The sequence below is a fragment of the Notolepis coatsorum genome (assembly GCF_963971535.1).
Source record: "Notolepis coatsorum genome assembly, chromosome: 7".
NCBI lineage: Eukaryota > Metazoa > Chordata > Actinopteri > Aulopiformes > Paralepididae > Notolepis > Notolepis coatsorum.
The window spans coordinates 80270067-80291715 of NC_140171.1; the positions used below are offsets into that span (position 1 = coordinate 80270067).

The window sequence follows — 21649 nt, forward strand, 5'->3', positions numbered from 1 at the left end:
TGCTTCTAAGTTCAGTTGCCTGACTGCAAAAAAAGAAAAAAAAAATTGATTTTTTATTGATTTTTTTTAAATCATCTGGCAAATCATTTTTCTCTCTAAGAATTGAGATCACGATTCTCTCACGATTCGTATTTTTTAAATAAAATCATTTAAAAAGTAAAGAAAAAAAAAATTTATAAAAAGAAATCGTCATAACTTAGAAATGAGATTGCATAGGTCTATGAATCGAGATCGCAATTTTATTTTATTTCGATTAATTGCCCAGCCCTAGTCTGTCTCAAATTACCATATTGACTCATCAGTCTAGTCTCGAGTTCATGAGATCTTCCCTCACTCAACTAAGCTGTTCTGATTTGACAGTTTTGCTGACGTGAATATAGCACTGATTTGCATAATTAACGCCCCCTCTATGGTTGACAGCGACAGCAGAGCGAGTGGAAATATCTTCACTTCCTCAGAGAGAGAGAGAGAGAGAGAGAGAGAGAGAGAGAGAGAGAGAGAGAGAGAGAGAGAGAGAGAGAGAGAGAGACGCATTTTACACACAACCTGACGGCACGGGGCTTCTCCCTGGTAGAGAGAGAGAGGGGCCGCGGTGCAGGAGTGTGTGAAACACAGGCATTTACACACCATGCGGGTGAAGCAGTGGAGAGATAACTTTATGCTCGGTGTCCCTCTCTCTCTCCCTCTACCTCCCTCCCTCTCCCCCTCTCTCTATCTCTGCCAGTCGCAGACTGTCGGTGACTCTCACTCAAAGCGCTTATGGGCGGAGCCCATCCAAAAATAGCCTGAAATCCTGAGGCTGAAAAATGATGCTTTTGAGTACTTGATCAAAAATATAAAACAATGATTTTTTTTATACATAACAACAGGGCTTGACGTTAACTTTTTGGCTCACTAGCCACTGTGGCTAGTGGTTTTCCAAAGTCACTAGCCACTCAGCATTTTCACTAGCCAAAAATCCTCGCACTCGCGCCCCCACCCAAAAAGTTATAAATATAGGTAATTTCTTCTTCACTAACCCCTGCTGGGGACAGTATCATTGTAATCTTACTGCTACACGCCAACTGTACAACTGTGCTTCTGACTGTTGAGTCCATTGTTTACTACTGCCTGCGACCAGTGACTCAGCCGCAAAAGGAGCTCCAGTTGGGGCAACGGCTGACTGGGACAAGATGGAGGGTGTAGATGTGGAAGAGTTGTGTTGAACCTAGCAATTACATTGTTGCTCCAAACGCCGTGAACATTATCATTGACACACCTATGCCTTGCCTGTGTTGAACCTAGCAATTATATTATTGCTCCAAACGCCGTGAACATTATCATTGACACACCTATGCAGGGCTTGACGTTAACTTTTTGGCGGTTTTCCAAAGTCACTAGCCACTCAGCATTTTCACTAGCCCTGGGCAGGTGGGCAGGTGTCAATGTCAAGCCCTGCATAACAAATATTATAACAAACGTTTCTGATGTGTTCCATAGACTCTCAGGAATTGTGTAAAGTTGGCCAAATAGTGCAAGGAATAGCAATGCATGTCCCCTTTAAGTAAAAGTCCAAAAGGCCAAATACTCCATTAAAAATTCCACGTAATTACATTTTTGATCAATACAATTTTGATATTGAACGTACTGAAGTATTAAAAGTAAACTGTACTCATTGCACATTATGCAACCTACACAAACAAACATCAGCGCGTACACACACAAACAAACTATGCTTAGTCATTATTACATGGCAATCTACATTTGTGATGTGTCATGTTGCTCAAAGCTTTGTTCCTGTTAGTTGAGTGGTCCATCTGTACGTCTTTGTTTTGTTTTTACTGTATGTCTGTTTGTTGGCTCCTGTGTGTCTGCAGTATGCATTTTTATGTCCAGACTCTAGACCCCAGGATGACTAGCTCAAAGACTCCGGTTTTCAGCTAAGGGATCCTGTCTTTCAATGCTTTGGATTACTCAGTCCTTGAAGCATTGACCTCTAAAGGTTATGCTAATGTAGGCAGTGGTCCATTTATGCTTGCTCTGAAATGTTGCTAGGCTTTTAACTTTGAAAGTGTATCCCTTTCATCAACCTTTCACACCTTTCAAATGTGTTTCTTTCAAAGTAGCTTAGTAACCACAAAGTTCAAATAAATGTGATGGAATAAAATGTTGACCAATTAAGCCTACTTTGAAATAATAGTGTATTAAAGGTAGACATTTCCCTAAAATGGAAATAGTCTAGTTAAAACACACATTTACCTCAAAACAATAGTGAAGTACAGTCCTTGTCCTTGAGTAGAAGTACTCAGTTACTTTTATGGGTGTGAATCACCAGTTTCATCACGATACGATACAATATCGATTCTTTGGACACCGATACAAAGTCTGCCACGATTCAGGTGCCTGCGATCGATATGAGACAATATCATATGCCCATTTAACACAATCTGTAACATTTAGATCAGCTCAAAAAAGGCAACGAAAATATCATTTGACATTTTTACTTTTGAGCTCTTCCAGACATTTAAATGAAAAACAATATTTAGATTTTAATACAAATAGACCTCCTGTTCACTGTAAAGTGCCACATTTTGATATATTGATTTTTTTTAATGTTGCATTATCATGTATACATTTATTATGTATTATATTTGTTATGTTTAAATATCAACATTATCCTCAGTAAATACTATCAAACTCCTCTGACTTACGCTTGGGCCATAGGCGGCGGGTGGGCTTCATGTCCAGGAAGGCTGTATAGGGAACGCCCCTCGCGCGCAGCGCCAAACATTTTACCTTTTATTTCTGGTTGCACGCAAACTGTCCAGGTTCTGATTTCATATACACACACACACTACTAGGCTATACTACAGCGAGCCCCACTCATTTATATATAGTGCAAATTAAGTGTTCAAATGAAGGCATCCAATAATATATGAACCATTGTCTTACCGTAATGCAGATAAATGCGACGTTTCGTCTTGGTGAGAAAGACCGTTGAAAACAATGTACATACAGTAGCTCTAAAAAGTTTCCACGATTTGATGAACTCAGACTCTCATCATGTCCTCTTAGAGCAAGCCCTTGTTTGCCAAGATAAAACAACATACAGCCTCAGGTGATAGCCGATAGTTATGCCTCTCCTCGCTTCTCTACAACTACAAAGCGATCGGCGGGCTGAAATTCAGAACACAGATGTTTGCTTTAAAGTTTACTCTGCCTGGCCTGCGGGATCAGGATGATCATGTGAATGATGTGATTGGCCACATTATTTAACCTGAGCCTATGCGTGATTGGTTACTGCCTGTACCTGGTATGTTAAAAGCTGCCACCGATTGACACCTTCGTCGCTGACACCTCGGCCAGCCGGCTGCAGCACAAGACACACACAATAGCCAGCAGCCTGCGCATATATTATATACATTTCAAGATTCCGAGCATAATATTCTGGGTAGGCATAGCCCCCCCTAGCCTATATATACGCGCCGCCTATGGCTTGGGCGTAAATGCCTTGCCACAGGATTTTTGATAGAGTATCGATATGAACCAATCTTTTTACGTTGCATTGGATTATTAGTAATAATTATCAAATTACTATTGGATCATTGATAATTAGATCAATGTATCGATCTGGATCGATTTATCGTCCCACCCCTACTTTCCATCTCTGCTTATCTTAATAAATTCAGATTTTGGGGACGGTTTATTCCTTGTCATGGTCCCTCTCCATTGTAATGTTCAGACTGGTAGCTTCCTCATGACAGACTGAGATACACTATCAGCATATTGAGCTAATAGAGATGAAAGGCAGCGGCAGTTTAGTAGGGCTGACCCCTATTAGTCGATTAGTCTAATCGGTCGAAAGGAGCCGTAGTCGACTGCCAACCTCTTAGTCGAATACAAAAAAATTATAATTTTTTTTATAAACACATTTTTTTTATCATTCTTTCCAAAAGAAAAGAGGCCTAGAAGCGTGGATAACGCTAATGGCATGCATACCAGAGGCTAACTGCCTACGAAAACAGGCACAGACAGGGTTAGAAATTAACATTTTTTTTCAAGGGCTTTTTTTGCCCCCCTTAATTGCTTTTCGGGGGCTTTTTTTTGTATTTCGGGGGCACAAAATTTTTATAATGAAAATTAACATAAAGATTATAAAACATTGTTGACACTTTTTTCTACAGTCTTCGTCCCTATGTTTGATAACGTAATGTTAATGTCTCCATATATAGGGCTCTACGCTAACCTTTTTCCCAAGGAGCACATGTGCTCCTAAATGAAATGTTTATAAATAAAATCTAAATACAAATTTAGGAGCACACAGAAATTTAGGAGCACAGTGACAATTGTTCAAGTAACACACACACACGCACACGATGTGTGACATCATGGCTTGGTTTCATGTTTTGAGGTACCTTCAATTATCTGTAAATAATACATACATACTCTATCTAAATAGATTACATATTATTGTCCCTGAGTGAGGGCAAGTTGTGTTGTTGTCTTGATATAATAACCGGTTGCCTCTGGATCAATGAATGTCTAATATTGAATAATATTATTAGATATTTTATTTTTAACATCCCTAATTCCAACAGTCAAGAGGCTTGTTTCAAATTGATGAAAAACCCCACACACGCAACGTTTGTGACTGAGTATAGGCTCTGGCCAGATCGATCAATGAAATACGTTGCGCGCTCAGCGCTGTGGAATGAAGGAAATGCGCATCGGGATCGGATTTGGATGTTATTCTTTTGGAGTTGTGTTACAAATGGAATGGTCTTTCCCCGCCGAACACAAGTTACTTAACGTTACACAGCCAGGTCGCGCTATGCAGATGCTTAGCTTGCTAACGTTAAGATAGCAGTGTAATGCTTGATGAGAGCAGAGCGCTCTCTCTGTGTTCGCAGTCTCTCAAGTGCCTGTAACACGCAGCGGGCCCCGCCTCCCTCCTCCTTGGAACAAACATTCCACCCAAAAACTGAATTTCAGTCCAGTTTCAATCTGAACTATTAACAGCGGAGCTGTTTTGTAATTCTTCACAATCACTCGTCTGTCTCGCACACTGCAAGTAAATGATTTTTCCGGTTTGCACACACACATATTATTAGGGGCAATACGAGGGAAATGCTCGCACTGTAGAGCATATATATAATTATATATATAATTAGTAAACTGTCGGGGGCTTTTTTTGCCCCCCTTAACTGATATTCGGGGGCATTTGGTCAATTTTCGAGGGCATTTTGCCCCAAGCCCCCGTTAATTTCGAACCCTGGGCACAGAGGCGCTGAAAGAGGATTTCACCAATCTAATGAACACACTAGACTAGACAAATATCAAGATGTATCCATCAGTGGACCAATTGCATGCTTTTGCAGAGGACAAGAAGCCTTCAGTCGACTCCTTCAGACATTAACACTTTGATCGCCGGGGTTAAATTCATAATTTACCATCCCTCGCCAGCCCTATTTAACATGGAGAAGTTCCCCTTCTTTGCAGGGCTATAACTTTTTAAATTGTATTGCTAAATTGACATTACTATGGCCCATTCAACGTCCTATATCTATTGTTCAGGGTGTAGCAACGTTATACTTTTTCATTCACATATTCATACTAAAATACGGTCTAAAGTATAAGTATGTTTTTATCGTTTTCTGCAGCTTTCTCCAGAACTTGATTTATAGCCCCAAATGCATTATATTGATGATGAAATACAGTTTGATAGGAATCTGTGCGAGATAAAAAATTTCAACTGGACGTGCTTCTAGGAGTTACTAAGTATGATCTGATGTTGACCGGATGGGCGGGGGTTCGTTTATAATTCCGTGGGCAACGTTATATCATTCATCTAGTGTGGGTGATATGATCATTAGAGCAGTTAGTAAAGAACACATTGAAAAATAACGCTGGATCTTACCGTATCTTCCTCGCGCCGTTGAACGATGAGCGTGGAACTGAAATATTCCTATTATGGGATGTAGAAATATCCGATCCATTTCCAGGTTGTATAATAGTATATACGTCCAAATCATGTTGTTTATCGAGTTATTTGCAACCGATCGACATCCAGTGTGTCAAGATGGAGTCCTGCTAACGATAGCGAGTGCCCGGACGAAATATGGGTGAGCACCACTTCATCCGCATCACTTCCTGTTTGGGCGATCGGCTGATCGGCCACCAGATGGCGCTCTTGAACCGTTGGAGAGTTGAGAGGGGCTCACCAGTACATATAATGTCTCCGGGGGAGAAATATGATTTCGATCACAGATTTTTGAAATATTGATATCAAAGACGCTGTCCAGCGTCTTCGGCAGAATAAGCATGGCGGGGAAAGATGCTGCCCAGCGTCTTCGGCGATTAAAGTGTTAAGCACCCCACAGCCCTACAGTTTAGTCAACTCTTCAACCAATATATATATATATATATTGAATTGAAAACCTTTATTTATCCCCAAGGGGAGATTCAGATGTCCTTTACAGCATAACAGTAATTTAAAAACGGCAATTAAAAAACAGTTTATACATAACATACATAACATACACTTATTAGTATGTGTTAAAAACAAGATGGACAAGTACACACAGGGATAAAACTAGCTAAAATAGGAATAAAAAGAGCTAAAAAAAAAAAAAAAAAAGTGGTGAAAAAGAAACAAGTCCAATCATCAAGTCAAGTCAAGTCAAGAGTTTTAATTGTCACGGCATACAGGTATACAATGAAATGCGGGTGGTCTAGCCCGCAACGATGTGCAATACAGTGGTACATATAATAGAATCAAAGAAGAAAACAACATTGTGCAGTAACAGGTAACAGGTAACATGGAGTGACATCTCGGTATCTGTACATAGTTATTTACAGAGCATATGGGACATGCTAGTTAGCTTTGGTAGTGCAATACCTGTTCCTGTTATTCTAATTTAAAGTGTCCTTTCCTTTGGCCATAAGTGTGCGTGTGTGCGACATGAGTGTGTGCCCGCTCATGTTAAAGTGTTAAGTGGCTGCTCGTGTGTGAGCGTGCACAGTGTGCGTGTCGTGTGTGTGTTCATGTGTGCTTGTGTGTGGACAGTTCAATGTTCTGAGCACTCAATGTTCATTGTTCATGGCTCTGATGGCCTGGGGGAAGAAGCTGAGCCTAAGCCGCTCTGTCCTAGTAGCTGGGGTTCGCAGGCGTCTGCCTGACCTCAGCAGCTGAAACAGGCTGTTATTGGGGTGGTGAGGGTCTTTCATTATCCTGCAAATCATGAATGTGTTGTTAAATAATTAAATAAATTTGTTACAGTCCACAACCCATCTCCTCCAGTCCACGGCAGTTGCCCGTCCTGGCCCTGCAAACACTATATATATAGTGTTTGTTCTAATTTTAATTATACTTATATCCACCACCAGTGAATGTAATATTTAGTCTTTTACATCATTTCAATATGGTGCCCTACTGTCCTGTGATGCATCGTCTCCCTGAAGAGTAGAAAATATTTCCTCAGCCTTTTTCTGCCACGGTGTGCAATGCATTAGCGTAATGTGTACTAAGCTGGAAACAACATGTATCCACTATACATACAGCCTCTTCAGATAGCTGCTGATAATTCCACACTGCAGCAGTTAATTGAGTTATGAAAAGGCACTCAGATTGTAGAGATGGTAAAAATTCTGTCCACTGTCTATACAGATTACCGTGTATGTAAATTAATTTAATTGAAAACCTTTATTTATCCTCGTAGGGGGATTCAGGGGATCTGAATCACAGCATCAACAGCAATTACATGTTCGATTCACTTCACTGCGTTTAGAACACAGTGTCGGTCAATTATTTTGCGACAATTATCCCTTACTTAACACTTTGGGTGCCGGCCAAAAATCCGGAAAATGACTGTGGGTTGCCAGGATTCCTGGACGATTCTAGCATATCTCATGATCTTAGCGGAGCTATTTCTATATTTTATATTATAACTATGGGGAAATGGTTGGGCTCATTTGAAGACGACAAGTTGATGTACACAATGCAAAAAACCGTTTGTTTCTGCATGTCTTCGTTCGTTCACAATTACAAGTTAAAAAACGTCAACACAAGGTAAAAGTGGAGGTGAATTATTTAGAACAGAAGTTACAGGCACTTTTATGAAAGGTGTGCCGGCGGGGTGATAATAGGTACTGAACGTGTTATAAAGCAATTTAGACTGGGATGGATGGATGGATGGTTTGATTGATTGATTGTTTGACAGATTGTTTTATTGGTTTGATTGATAGAATGTTTTATTGTTTTGTTGATAGTTTGATTCATAGATTGATTTGTTTGATTGATTGATTACTTTGTTGGTCATTTGCTTGATAGAATGTTTGATTGTTTTGTTGATAGTTTGATTCATAGATTGATTTGTTTGATTGATTGATTACTTTGTTGGTCATTTGATTGATAGAATGTTTGATTGTTTTGTTGATAGTTTGCTTGATAGAATGTTTGATTGTTTTGTTGATAGTTTGATTCATATATTGATTGGTTTGATTGATTGATTACTTTGTTGGTCATTTGATTGATAGAATGTTTGATTGTTTTGTTGATAGTTTGATTCATAGATTGATTTGTTTGATTGATTGATTACTTTGTTGGTCATTTGATTGATAGAATGTTTGATTGTTTTGTTGGTAATTTGCTTGATAGAATGTTTTATTGTTTTGTTGATAGTTTGATTCATAGATTGATTGGTTTGATTGATTGATTACTTTGTTGGTCATTTGATTGATAGAATGTTTGATTGTTTTGTTGATAGTTTGATTCATAGATTGATTTGTTTGATTGATTGATTACTTTGTTGGTCATTTGCTTGATAGAATGTTTGATTGTTTTGTTGATAGTTTGATTCATAGATTGATTTGTTTGATTGATTGATTACTTTGTTGGTCATTTGATTGATATGCCTGGCGCTAATGAACAAGTAAGTTTTATAACTACTGGTGTAGGTCCAGACAACATTATTATAAAATACAGAATACTTTACAATGCAAAAAACTTGAAACTTTGATGCCATGAACATTTTTATTGTAAAATATGTTCAATAAACTGGGTGACAAGTCATCAGTACCAACCATTGTTGCTGTGCATTATATGCTGGTAACATTCACAGTATAGGATTATGGTAATTTACCAAGACAATACCTTATAAAAAGTGAACACTGGAGGATAATCAACCATTGTTTCAGTGCATTTAGGAGTTTGTTGGTAACATTCACAGTATAGGATTATGGTAATTTACCAATACAATACCTTATAAAAAGTGAACACTGGAGGATAATCAACCATTGTTTCAGTGCATTTAGGAGTTTGTTGGTAACATTCACAGTATAGGATTATGGTAATTTACCAAGACAATACCTTATAAAAAGTGAACACTGTGATGATAACCAACCATTGTTTCAGTGCATTTAGGAGTTTGTTGGTAACATTCACAGTATAGGATTATGGTAATTTACCAAGACAATACCTTATAAAAAGTGAACACTGGAGGATAATCAACCATTGTTTCAGTGCATTTAGGAGTTTGTTGGTAACATTCACAGTATAGGATTATGGTAATTTACCAAGACAATACCTTATAAAAAGTGAACACTGGAGGATAATCTACCATTGTTTCAGTGCATTTAGGAGTTTGTTGGTAACATTCACAGTATAGGATTATGGTAATTTACCAATACAATACCTTATAAAAAGTGAACACTGGAGGATAATCAACCATTGTTTCAGTGCATTTAGGAGTTTGTTGGTAACATTCACAGTATAGGATTATGGTAATTTACCAAGACAATACCTTATAAAAAGTGAACACTGGCTGATGATAACCAACCATTGTGTCAGTGCATTTAGGAGTTTGTTGGTAACATTCACAGTATAGGATTATGGTAATTTACCAAGACAATACCTTATAAAAAGTGAACACTGTGATGATAACCAACCATTGTTTCAGTGCATTTAGGAGTTTGTTGGTAACATTCACAGTATAGGATTATGGTAATTTACCAAGACAATACCTTATAAAAAGTGAACACTGGAGGATAATCAACCATTGTTTCAGTGCATTTAGGAGTTTGTTGGTAACATTCACAGTATAGGATTATGGTAATTTACCAAGACAATACCTTATAAAAAGTGAACACTGGAGGATAATCAACCATTGTTTCAGTGCATTTAGGAGTTTGTTGGTAACATTCACAGTATAGGATTATGGTAATTTACCAATACAATACCTTATAAAAAGTGAACACTGGAGGATAATCAACCATTGTTTCAGTGCATTTAGGAGTTTGTTGGTAACATTCACAGTATAGGATTATGGTAATTTACCAAGACAATACCTTATAAAAAGTGAACACTGGCTGATGATAACCAACCATTGTGTCAGTGCATTTAGGAGTTTGTTGGTAACATTCACAGTATAGGATTATGGTAATTTACCAAGACAATACCTTATAAAAAGTGAACACTGGAGGATAACTAACCATTGTTTCAGTGCATTTAGAAGTTTGCTGGTAACATTCACGTCACATGAACTACAGGGCATATCTTACTTGGTCTCTCGCATCGATGACTGCATTGTCCATTGATAAATGGATGAAGCGCCAGATGATCTGTGGACCAAAAAATATCCAATACATGCTTCCAAAGTATATAAATAATAGGCCAATGGACTGCATTAGAAAAGTGTGGTATGTTACCTACAGTATATACTTTTTTAAACTGGGTGACTGTCAGCAAACATTGGTTCTGTGCAAACGGTAAAAATGAGGGGGGAAAAAGATAAATAAAAAAAAAACTATATACACACACAATGCAAATTATGAATGGAGTCGATACAGCTAGATCGCTAACATAACGTCTCATCTGCAAGTGGTCCAAACATGCCTATGCAATATCGACAACCGTGGCCCAAATACATGTGTTCAACGCATTTGTCTTGTACAGAAAACAGTGCAACTACCCATACACTATACTATACTATACTATACTACAATATACTATACTATACTATACTACACTATACTATACTACACTCAGCTAGCTATACTATGTACCGGTACACATGGTTCTGTCTGTATCACACAATGATGGATTATTTAGAAGTAATCTGTACTTCTGTGTGCCGGATTATTTAGAAGTAGTCTGTACTTCTGTATGACAACTAATAAAGAAACTATTTAGAGAAATCCCTCTTTGTGTGGTACAGAGCGAAGCATTTGTCACGATGCAGGGGGACTTTGCACGATGTGCAAAAATATCTGGTCTCACTCCTGATGCCACGCCTACTGCAGACACGACATTTCCTACACGGTAGCTTTTTCTTCGGGGTGGCTTTGTATGCAACCATTACATGCTTCACAAAGCCACCCACTAATCTGCTCTGCGGGTCCCCCAGTGGGGCCCTAGGGTCGACACGCCCCACCTGCTCAGCCCCTGCCTCCTCCTCATCCCCACCCCCTGCCTCCTCCCCTGCCTCCTCCCCTGCCTCCTCCCCTGCCTCCGCCTCCATCTCCGCTGTCACCCCAGGAATCTTCTTCTCCTTACCGTCTGTGTAGGTCCGCGCCACAGCCCTGGTGAACCGGAAGAGGTTGGAGTAATGCCCTTGTGGGTGCTTTTTTTTGTACAAGACAAAAGCGTTGAACATACATATTTGGATCAGATACATCACAAACTTTTTGGTCCACTTTCCAGTCTTACGTGTAACCGGATAGTACGATATATTCTGATCCAGCTGATCGACGCCGTTCATGAATTTATTGTACTCCATGATTGATGATGGCTTGAGCATCTCCACCCTCAGCGCTTTGCCCTTCTTCTGCTTCTGCCACACCATCGCCTTTTCCATGGTGTCCTCGTGGTAGCTGCTGATGGTCTTCACGATTCTTTTATCGCGCCATGCCACGATCAGGACCTCCTTGTTGTTGACCGCAATGCGCTCCCCCACACCGATGTCACGTTTGGTCATGTTCTTGATGATGGCTGGCTCGCCCCGGTGCTTCCTGAGGGTACCACAGACGTCGGTCCTCAACTGTCGGAGCCTGGCGGACATACGTACCGAGTTGTAGAAGTTGTCCATGAAGAGCGTATAGCCGGCCCCAGACAGACGTCCAAGCAGACCGACGACCGTGTCCCCCAGGAGCGAGCCTTCCCGACAATATGGCTTAAATGAAAAGCAATATCCTGTGCGAGATTCGCACAGGAAGTAAGACTTGATACCATAGCGGGTGGGCTTGTTTGGGTTGTAGACCCGGAAGGTCAGGCGGCCTCGCCATGCCATCACCCCCTCGTCAATGGCGAGCTCGCGTTCAGGCTGGTACAGCTCCTTGCACCTCGCGTTTACATGGTCGACTACAGGGCGTACTTTGCACAATTAGTCTCTAACCTCCAGGGAAGTATTGTCCGCAAAGTGGAGGAATCGCCAGATCAATTGGAACCTGTTGCGTGGCATGGTCTCAGAGTAGTATGGTGTGCACATCATGTCGTCAGTGGTCCACATCTGGTCCACGCAAGGCTTCCGCAGGACACTGCTAAGGAAATTGAGTCCGAGGAACTTCTTCAGCTCCTTCAATGTGAGGGGCTTCCAAAGCAGTGCCCTGCTACTGGTTAGCGTGGGGTCCAGCCGGGCAATGGACTGCTCAGCGTAGAGGTTGGACTGGGCAACAATAGAGTTCAGAAAAGAATCTGTCAGGAACAGATCCATCCATTTCGCAGGCCGGTAAGATCTGAGTGCCATGGCGTCCTGGAGCAACCCCGGTTGGGCTGTGAAGGGGATCCTTTGAGGCACCCAGCCCTCACGAGACCAGGCATTCTCCTCTTCCTGGCGGATCGCAGCCCTGCTCTTCGCTCCTCCACGTCGCACGCCACGACCTGTCAATTATACAAATATACTATAACACCCCTACTGTAGACATTCATATGCCACGTAGTTACAAACTGTGTGAGTGAATGAGTGAGTGCGTGTGGGGTTCAGATGTCAGAGCTGGACGTGGTGTGGGGGTCAGAGGTCAGAGCTGGAAGTGGTGTGCAGAGTGAGGCCAACTTACCTCTCTTAGATGTGCGTTTCCGCCCTGCAACGGGTTCCGGCATGTCCAGACTAGCATCCAGTTCTAGAATCACATGATGTAATACATTACACTAGGGCAACGTATTGTCATTGTATTTACCACCATCACCACCAGACCAGGCCCTGCAGCAGCCTCATGCAGCACTCCTCCATCACATCCAGAGAGCAGACTGTAACATGAGGAGGATCACTGTGTTCAACATGCAGCACTCCTCCATCACATCCAGAGAGCAGACTGTAACATGAGGAGGATCACTGTGTTCAACATGCAGCACTCCTCCATCACATCCAGAGAGCAGACTGTAACCCCCCCCCCCCCCCCCCCTCTTGTCCCAGCTCCCTGCAGACCCTCTCTAACCCCCCCCCCTCTTGTGCCCAGCTCCCTGCAGACCCTCTCTAACCCCCCCCCCCCTCTTGTCCCAGCTCCCTGCAGACCCTCTCTAACCCCCCCCCCCCCCCCCCCTCTTGTCCCAGCTCCCTGCAGACCCTCTCTAACCCCCCCCCCCCCTCTTGTCCCAGCTCCCTGCAGACCCTCTCTAACCCCCCCCCCCCCCTCTTGTCCCAGCTCCCTGCAGACCCCCTCTAACCCCCCCCCCCCCCCTCTTGTCCCAGCTCCCTGCAGACCCTCTCTAACCCCCCCCCCCCCCCTCTTGTCCCAGCTCCCTGCAGACCCTCTCTAACCCCCCCCCCCCCCTCTTGTCCCAGCTCCCTGCGTCCCAATTACCTGCAGGAGTAGAATGTGATCCCATGTCGTTGCCAGTCTCAGCGTCACTATCGGCAGGGTCTGCGCCAGAATCTGAATTGGATTAAATTCATTCAGTAAGTAAGTCTCACAAAACACAATAGTAATACATTTACACATACATAAATGTAGTTAGTACATACCCAAGCATGTTGGTGTATTGGCCCCGGATTCGGTTTCGGAGTGTTCTGCTGTGTGAACACAAAATAAATCAGCGGCCATCAAAGCATGTACATGTGTGTGTGTTGTAATCAATGGAATTTTACATATGCTACACAACCATGCATTTAAATATAGGCCTCGCCATGTGCCCATGCCATTGTGTATGTGTGTGCTGTAATCAATGGAATTTGCATATAGAGGCCTCACCATGTACTGCGAAGTTCAAAGGTGTTGGAGAGGATGCATGCCTTTTGATCTTGTGTGTGTGTGTGTGTACACACACTGCACACACACACACACACATACACACACACATCAAATGGCATGGGGTGAGGCATCTACACACACACACACACACACATCCATGTAACTAAATGTAGTGGCCTGTACATGCCTACTATATCCTATATCATTCAACTATCGATTTGAACATGCACAAAACAATATTCACATTGCAACATGATACCAATTACCACGTCGACCACCACCACCACGTCGTATCATGCCCAGCATGCAACTATTATCACTTACATGATAGCTACACACTTCAAAGAGCCACTTCAAAGGGCGTGCACATGCACACACACACACACAAGACCATTACAACCTAACTGTAGCACATGGTGGCGTGGCCTGTACTACATGCCTACTATATCCTATATCATTCAACTATCGATTTGAACATGCACAAAACAATATTCACATTGCAACATGATACCAATTACCACGTCGACCACCACCACCACGTCGTATCATGCCCAGCATGCAACTATTATCACTTACATGATAGCTACACACTTCAAAGAGCCACTTCAAAGGGCGTGCACATGCACACACACACACTAGGGGTGGGACGATACATCGATCCAGATCGATACATCGATGTAATTATCAACAATCGAATCGGATCGATGCGATGTAATAAGATCGATTCATATCGATACTCTTATTTTGAAAATCCTGTGGCGAGTCTCATATCCGCCCAAGAACAACAGCAGTAGCTCCGTGTGTGTAGATGTTACAGCATAGCATTCTCCCTTTCTGTGTGTGTGTGTGTGCGCGCGTCTTTGGAAAGACCAGATGAGGTCAGAGGAGTTTGATGTTTAAATGTTATTTAAACATAAACAATATAATACATAATACATGTAGGCCTATACATGATCATGCAACATCAACAAATTGTTGTAGGAACGGTTTGGGAGAGGGAGGTTGTGAGTTTTGAGTTCCAAAAAATGTAGCTTAAAGTTTAAAGCTCAATATATAAAAACGTGGCACTTTACAGTGAACAGGAGGTCTATTTGTATTAAAAACAATAGATTGATTTTCCTTTAAATGTCTGGAAGAGCTCAAAAATACAAATGTCAAATGATATTTTCATTACCTTTTTTTTGTTGATCTAAATGTTACTGATTGTGTTAAATGGGCATATGATATCATCTCATATTGATCGCAGGCACCTGAATCTAATCGTATTGTATCGTGAGAGACTTTGTGATATCGGCAAATATCGTATCGTTGTCCAAAGAATCGATATCGTATCGTATCATGATGAAACTGGTGATTCCCACCCCTAACACACACACAAGACCATTACAACCTAACTGTAGCACATGGTGGCGTGGCCTGTACTACATGCCTACTATATCCTATATCATTCAACTATCGATTTGAACATGCACAAAACAATATTCACATTGCAACATGATACCAATTACCACGTCGACCACCACCACCACGTCGTATCATGCCCAGCATGCAACTATTATCACTTACATGATAGCTACACACTTCAAAGAGCCACTTCAAAGGGCGTGCACATGCACACACACACACACGCACACAAGACCATTACAACCTAACTGTAGCACATGGTGGCGTGGCCTGTACTACATGCCTACTATATCCTATATCATTCAACTATCGATTTGAACATGCACAAAACAATATTCACATTGCAACATGATACCAATTACCACGTCGACCACCACCACCACGTCGTATCATGCCCAGCATGCAACTATTATCACTTACATGATAGCTACACACTTCAAAGAGCCACTTCAAAGGGCGTGCACATGCACACACACACACACGCACACAAGACCATTACAACCTAACTGTAGCACATGGTGGCGTGGCCTGTACTACATGCCTACTATATCCTATATCATTCAACTATCGATTTGAACATGCACAAAACAATATTCACATTGCATTAGTAAACATGACGTACCGTTGCCCTGTCGACCACCACCGCGTCCGACTCCCACGTCTGAATCGTGCGATGAATCAGACTCATACCTCCGACCCAAGCCGAGATCATCGTCAGATGATTCCGGAGCTAGAATATAATAAATGCATATCAGCGTTAGGTTTGGCAAACTAACGTTACATAGTCACAGAATAAGCGGTAGGTAAATCATCAAATACACGTTTCACACACACACACAATCACATGCATATCGCCGGCGTTGGTTTGTCGAACTAACGTTACATAGTCACAGTATGTAAATCATCAAATACACGTTTCACACACACACACAATCACATGCATATCGGCGTTGGTTTGTCGAACTAACGTTACATAGTCACAGTATGTAAATCATCAAATACACGTTTCACACACACACACATATATATATATATATATAAGACCGTGTAATTACCTGGTGGTTCCCAATCGGCGCTCCCATCAGATTCGTGGGCGGTAGAATCGCTGTCCCCTGACTCGCATGAAGAAGCTATGACCACAGCGGCAGCCTTCCTCTTCCTCGAACTGCGTCGGGTAGAGCCGCTCCCGGTCCCGGGGCGAGACGCGTTACTGGGCCCAGCAACGGTCTCACGGCTCTCTCCGATCGGAGCTACCAAAGACGTTGGTGCTGTTGGTGCTGCTGCTGCTTGAACAACCGCGGGTCCAAACGCCAGCTTCGTCTGAACAAAGCGACCCGCCGCCGGATTGTCCCCTCGCTTTCCTACACTACGTCTCTTCATACTGATCTAATAATCTAAATGAAACTACTAACTGATCAAACTACTATTACTACTACTGAAATATACTACCTAGACTACACACTAATCCCTCGAATAGTACTACTACTTAGCACGACTAAGTACTTTCTAAAGCACAGCTGAAACCTTACAATTAGTCTGATACTACCACTATACTGTATAACACTATAAATATAGACTATAGGCTGATCTCAATTCAAATATCTCTCTCAATCTCTCTCTCTCTCTCTATCGCTCTATCTATCTCTCTCTCTCTCTCTCCTCCAAAACCTCGTCGATTCTGGGATCGCGCTAACGTTTTATACCTGTGGTTACATTGGCCAGGTATGCTGGCCAATCAAATGCCAGATTCATTGTGGGGTACAATATTCCCCCTATTGTGATAGTGTTAGAAAATAGGGGGACACTGCCACCTAGTGAAATTTGAGAGGAAATGCAGTTTACGGTTAAAATTTTCTTCCAAAAGCTCGGCGGTGAAGTTCAGACGGGGAAAATCGAAAAAAGATGTAAACAGATCAAAGACGCTGTACAGCGTCCTCGGCACCTTGAGCATGGCCGGGAAAGACGTTGTAAATCGTTTCTAGGCACCCAAAGTGTTAAAAACAGATAGACACATAGAGCTAAAAAGTGGCGAAGGGGAAAAGTCTATTCAGGTTGTTGTTATAGTCCGCATATCAGATCCTCTACTCCGTGGCAGTTAGCCCGTCCTGGCCCTGCCTGGTTGTGGAGCTTGATAGCTACTGGCACAAAGGACTGCCCGAAGCGCTTTGTGGTATGCAGGGGCAGTGTTGAATGTCGGATATTGCGTATTGGCTAGACATCATAACCTGGACTATACAGTATATAGAGAGAAGGAATAAAACGCTGAGAGACAGAATCCGTGTATCAAGGAAGCAACATTTTTATTTGTGAAGGTCGCTCTTGTATACACACACTCAGCTGGTGTTAATGAGTCCATCACTCAGCTGGTGTCAATCAGTCAATCACTCTGAATGGATGACTGGAGAGCACACTCTTTATTGTCAACAGGGAGGATGAGTCGCGTGTCTATACTTTCCGTAGCCGCATTTCTGCAGTACGCTCTCTGATTGGCCGACGACAGTTTCTACACTGGTTAGGCTTAGGCACTCTTTCGAAGTAGGTTAAGGTTAGAGTTTGTCTTAGAGCGTGACGGCAAGTTCTTTCGACGGTTAAGCTTAGGCACTCTTTCGAAGTTGGTTAAGGTTAGAGTTTGTCTTAGAGCATGGCGATAGAACGCCAGGTAGTTTGCAGGCTGTTCGACGCGGAAATGGGCAAAGACACAGCTCGTCACGCGATTGGGCAAACATGTCAGTGGCCAATCGGAGAGCGTCAGTCAGTGGCCAATCAGAGAGCGTCCTGCAGAAATGCGGCTACGGAAAGTATAGACGCGGATGAGTCTGTGGCTAAACATGCTCCGCATTGCTGTCAGCTCATCATGGAGGGGGTGGCAGGGGTCCTCAAGGATGGCGTACAGCTTCCTCCTCGTCCTCCCCTCTGCCACAGGTCAGCTCCCACCACAGCGCTCGCTTTCTTCGCCAGTTTGTTTAGCTCGTCTGTGTTGGTATTTCCCCCCCCCAGCATACCACAGTGAAGAAAAGGGCACTAGCAGCAACCACAGACTGGTAGAACAGTTTGCTGCAGACATTCAGATTAAGATTCAGACAACTTTATTGATCCCGCGTGGGGCAATTCATTGAAGGGCCTGAGCCCCTCTGTCCGTTCCTGTAGAGGGCCTCAGTGTTGTCCATCCAGTCCAGTTTGTTGTTCATGAGAACACCCAAGAATTTATAATTCTCCACCATCGCAAATGCTGTGGTAAAGAAAAAATGTGCTAGACAGTCAAGAGTGACAAGCTACAGAAGATGGCAACAAACGATAGTACGAGTGATGAAGAGGACGAAACAGAACATTTCATTGCCCTGGAATAAAAAAACTTTTTTACTTTAAATTTTTTGGACTTAAGTAGAAACTTTTTTACTTTTACTCAAGTGTGTTAGCCAGATACTCTGACTTTTACTTGAGTACGATTTTGAGACGGTACCCATACTTTCACTTAAGTATAATTTCTGGGTACTTTTTACACCCCAAAGCACTTGGTTAAGAATATAGTTTACAAACTTTACAGGATCCTGCAATGTTTTTTATTTGTATTATAATTTTTTTCTGATAACGTTCTCATACTGATCTTTGAATAATCTGTGTAATTTCGGAGAGCTGATTGGAACCCACAGCATCACACGGTACACACCTCAGCTGACGAGGCCACTGGGCCACTGTCCCTCTGTCCAGTGGATCCTGAGACTGTTCTTACTTGTCTTGGCAGATCTCGGCTCCCAGGACTCCTGCTACGACATCCCCAGGTCCTTTCCATCCGACAAAACCTGTTCGTTTGACTTCAACGAGAGCTTCAACAGCTACTTCGTGAGTGTTTTTAACCCTTTCACTGCCGCACTACCAAACTGTTAACCCTTTCACTGCAACAATACAGAAGGTTAACCCTTTCACTGCCACACGACAGAAGGTTAACCCTTTGTAATAAAGGGTTAACATTCTGTAGTGTGGTAGTGAAAGGGTTAATGGGGTTATTTTCTGGCTCACTGGAGGGCACAACTCTTAAATCCGATAGAGGCGAAGAAAGTATAATATATCTTTTATGTGCCTGGAGGTTTAGACTGAGAGTAGTGAGACTGTGGCCTTTTACATTCTGTGTGTGTGTGTGTACGTGCTTGTATCTGTGTGTGTGTCTTCCCGCCCTTCAGAAAAACAAAGGCATGATGCCTGTGGGCAGCCAGTCCACGGAGGAGGTCGACCAGAACTACGTGCCCATGGGCACTAACTCCCCGTCACACCATCACTCGTCCAGCCTGTCTGAGCCCATAATGGAGCCCAACTACGTGCCCATGACCCCAGGCCCGGCAGAGTTCTCCTCCCTGGGCAAGCAGGTGCCCCCGCCCGCCCACATGGGCTTCCGTTCTAGCCCCAAGACCCCCCCACGCAGGCCCATGCCCGACTGCCAGCCCCCGCCCGTAGACCGCAACCTCAAACCGGACCGCAAAGGTAGGTGGGCCATGTATGTGGGGGTGTCTGTGTTCAGGCGTGATGTGTAGGGATGCACTCATACAGGTATTGGATGTCAGGGCAACACCAGGTTAAAACAGGGTATCTGTGTTGGAAGGATTTCCTCACTACTAAAATCTGACATCCACCAGAAATCAGGAATCTAAATAAAATTACTTGATTTTCTGCATTCTCTATTTATTCATTAAATTAAGGATGTTAGATCTCTAATGGACCACATTGATTATATAATTATATATGTTGTTTTTGTCCACTGACCCAAAAAGAAAAGGTTAGTAACTTTTATGTTAGTAAAAGGAATGGATTGTATCGGTGCTCCAAATCTGCTGGTGCTTGAAATGTAGTACTCAGTATCTGTAGTGCAAAAGTGGTATCAGTGCCTCCCTAGTGGTATCGGTGTCTCCCTAATGGTATCAGTGCCTCCCTAGTGGTATAGCTGCATCCCTAATGGTATCGGTGTCTCCCTAATGGTATCGGTCCCTCCCTAATGGTATCAGTGCCTCCCTAGTGGTATCGGTCCCTCCCTAATGGTATCAGTGCCTCCCTAATGGTATCGGTGTCTCCCTAATGGTATCGGTGTCTCCCTAATGGTATCGGTGCCTCCCTAGTGGTATCGGTCCCTCCCTAATGGTATCAGTGCCTCCCTAGTGGTATCGGTGTCTCCCTAATGGTATCAGTCCCTCCCTAGTGGTATCGGTGTCTCCCTAATGGTATTGTTGCCTCCCTAATGGTATCGGTGCATCCCTTATGGTGTGTGTATTTCTGCGTGGGTGGGTGCAAGCGTGAGTGCATGTGTGTATGCATATTAATGTAGACCCATGCCATTCTTTTGTTCTAGGGTTGATGTTTTTTTGCTATCTTTGTTGGTTTTGCCTACCTTTGCTTCTCAATGCTCTGTTGTGACTACTGTGTTGGTTTTGCCTACCTTTGCTTCTCAACACTGTCTCATTCCTCACTTTCTGTCCCAAAACACTCGACTCCCATTTTCACTAGGGATGTCCGATATCATAGGCCTACCGATATTATTGGCCGATATTGGCATTAAAATGTGATATCGAAAAATATCTATCGCTTTTAATTTTTTTTTTTTTTTTTTTACATTTCTATAACCTTTATTTACCCAGGCAAGCAAGTAAGAACAAATTCTGATTTTATTTATTGTCAAAAGTATGCATAATGTTGTGTTAATTCCACAACAAGAGATATGTAATGTTAATTACCTGAAATTATTCCGTTTTGGGGGGATGGGGGGGGGGGGGACCCTGCATATATCGGTTGGTATCGGAAATTAAGAGTTGGACAATATCGGTATATCGGTATCAGTAAAAAAGCCAATATCGAGCATCCCTAATTTTCACCGCTCCTGGGTATGAAACACTTACATTTCATCAGTTGTACTCCGTTATTAAAGCGCTAAATAGTTTATCATTGAACGCTATTAAAAGACTGGCTGAGCCACCACCTTCCCTCACTAAGCGCTTTGTCCTCAACCAAATCCACAAACAGCCTATCTCTGCTGTTGCTGAGGGTGCTTTAGTGCCACATCCTCGCTCCTCCAACACAGTTGGGTCCTTGTCAAAGGCACTTT

General features: G+C 42.6%; 1 protein-coding gene across 2 annotated transcripts in view; it reads left to right on the forward strand.

Annotated features, from left to right (window-relative positions):
* Positions 1 to 21649, forward strand: part of gab1 (GRB2-associated binding protein 1) — a 251229-nt gene that overhangs the window by 208444 nt on the left and 21136 nt on the right. For both annotated transcript variants that reach the window (XM_084318891.1, XM_084318892.1), the window contains 2 exons: positions 19307 to 19404; positions 19743 to 20040. In XM_084318891.1, coding sequence (XP_084175017.1) covers positions 19307 to 19404; positions 19743 to 20040 — 396 coding nt within the window. The remainder of the gene's footprint in view (positions 1 to 19306; positions 19405 to 19742; positions 20041 to 21649) is intronic.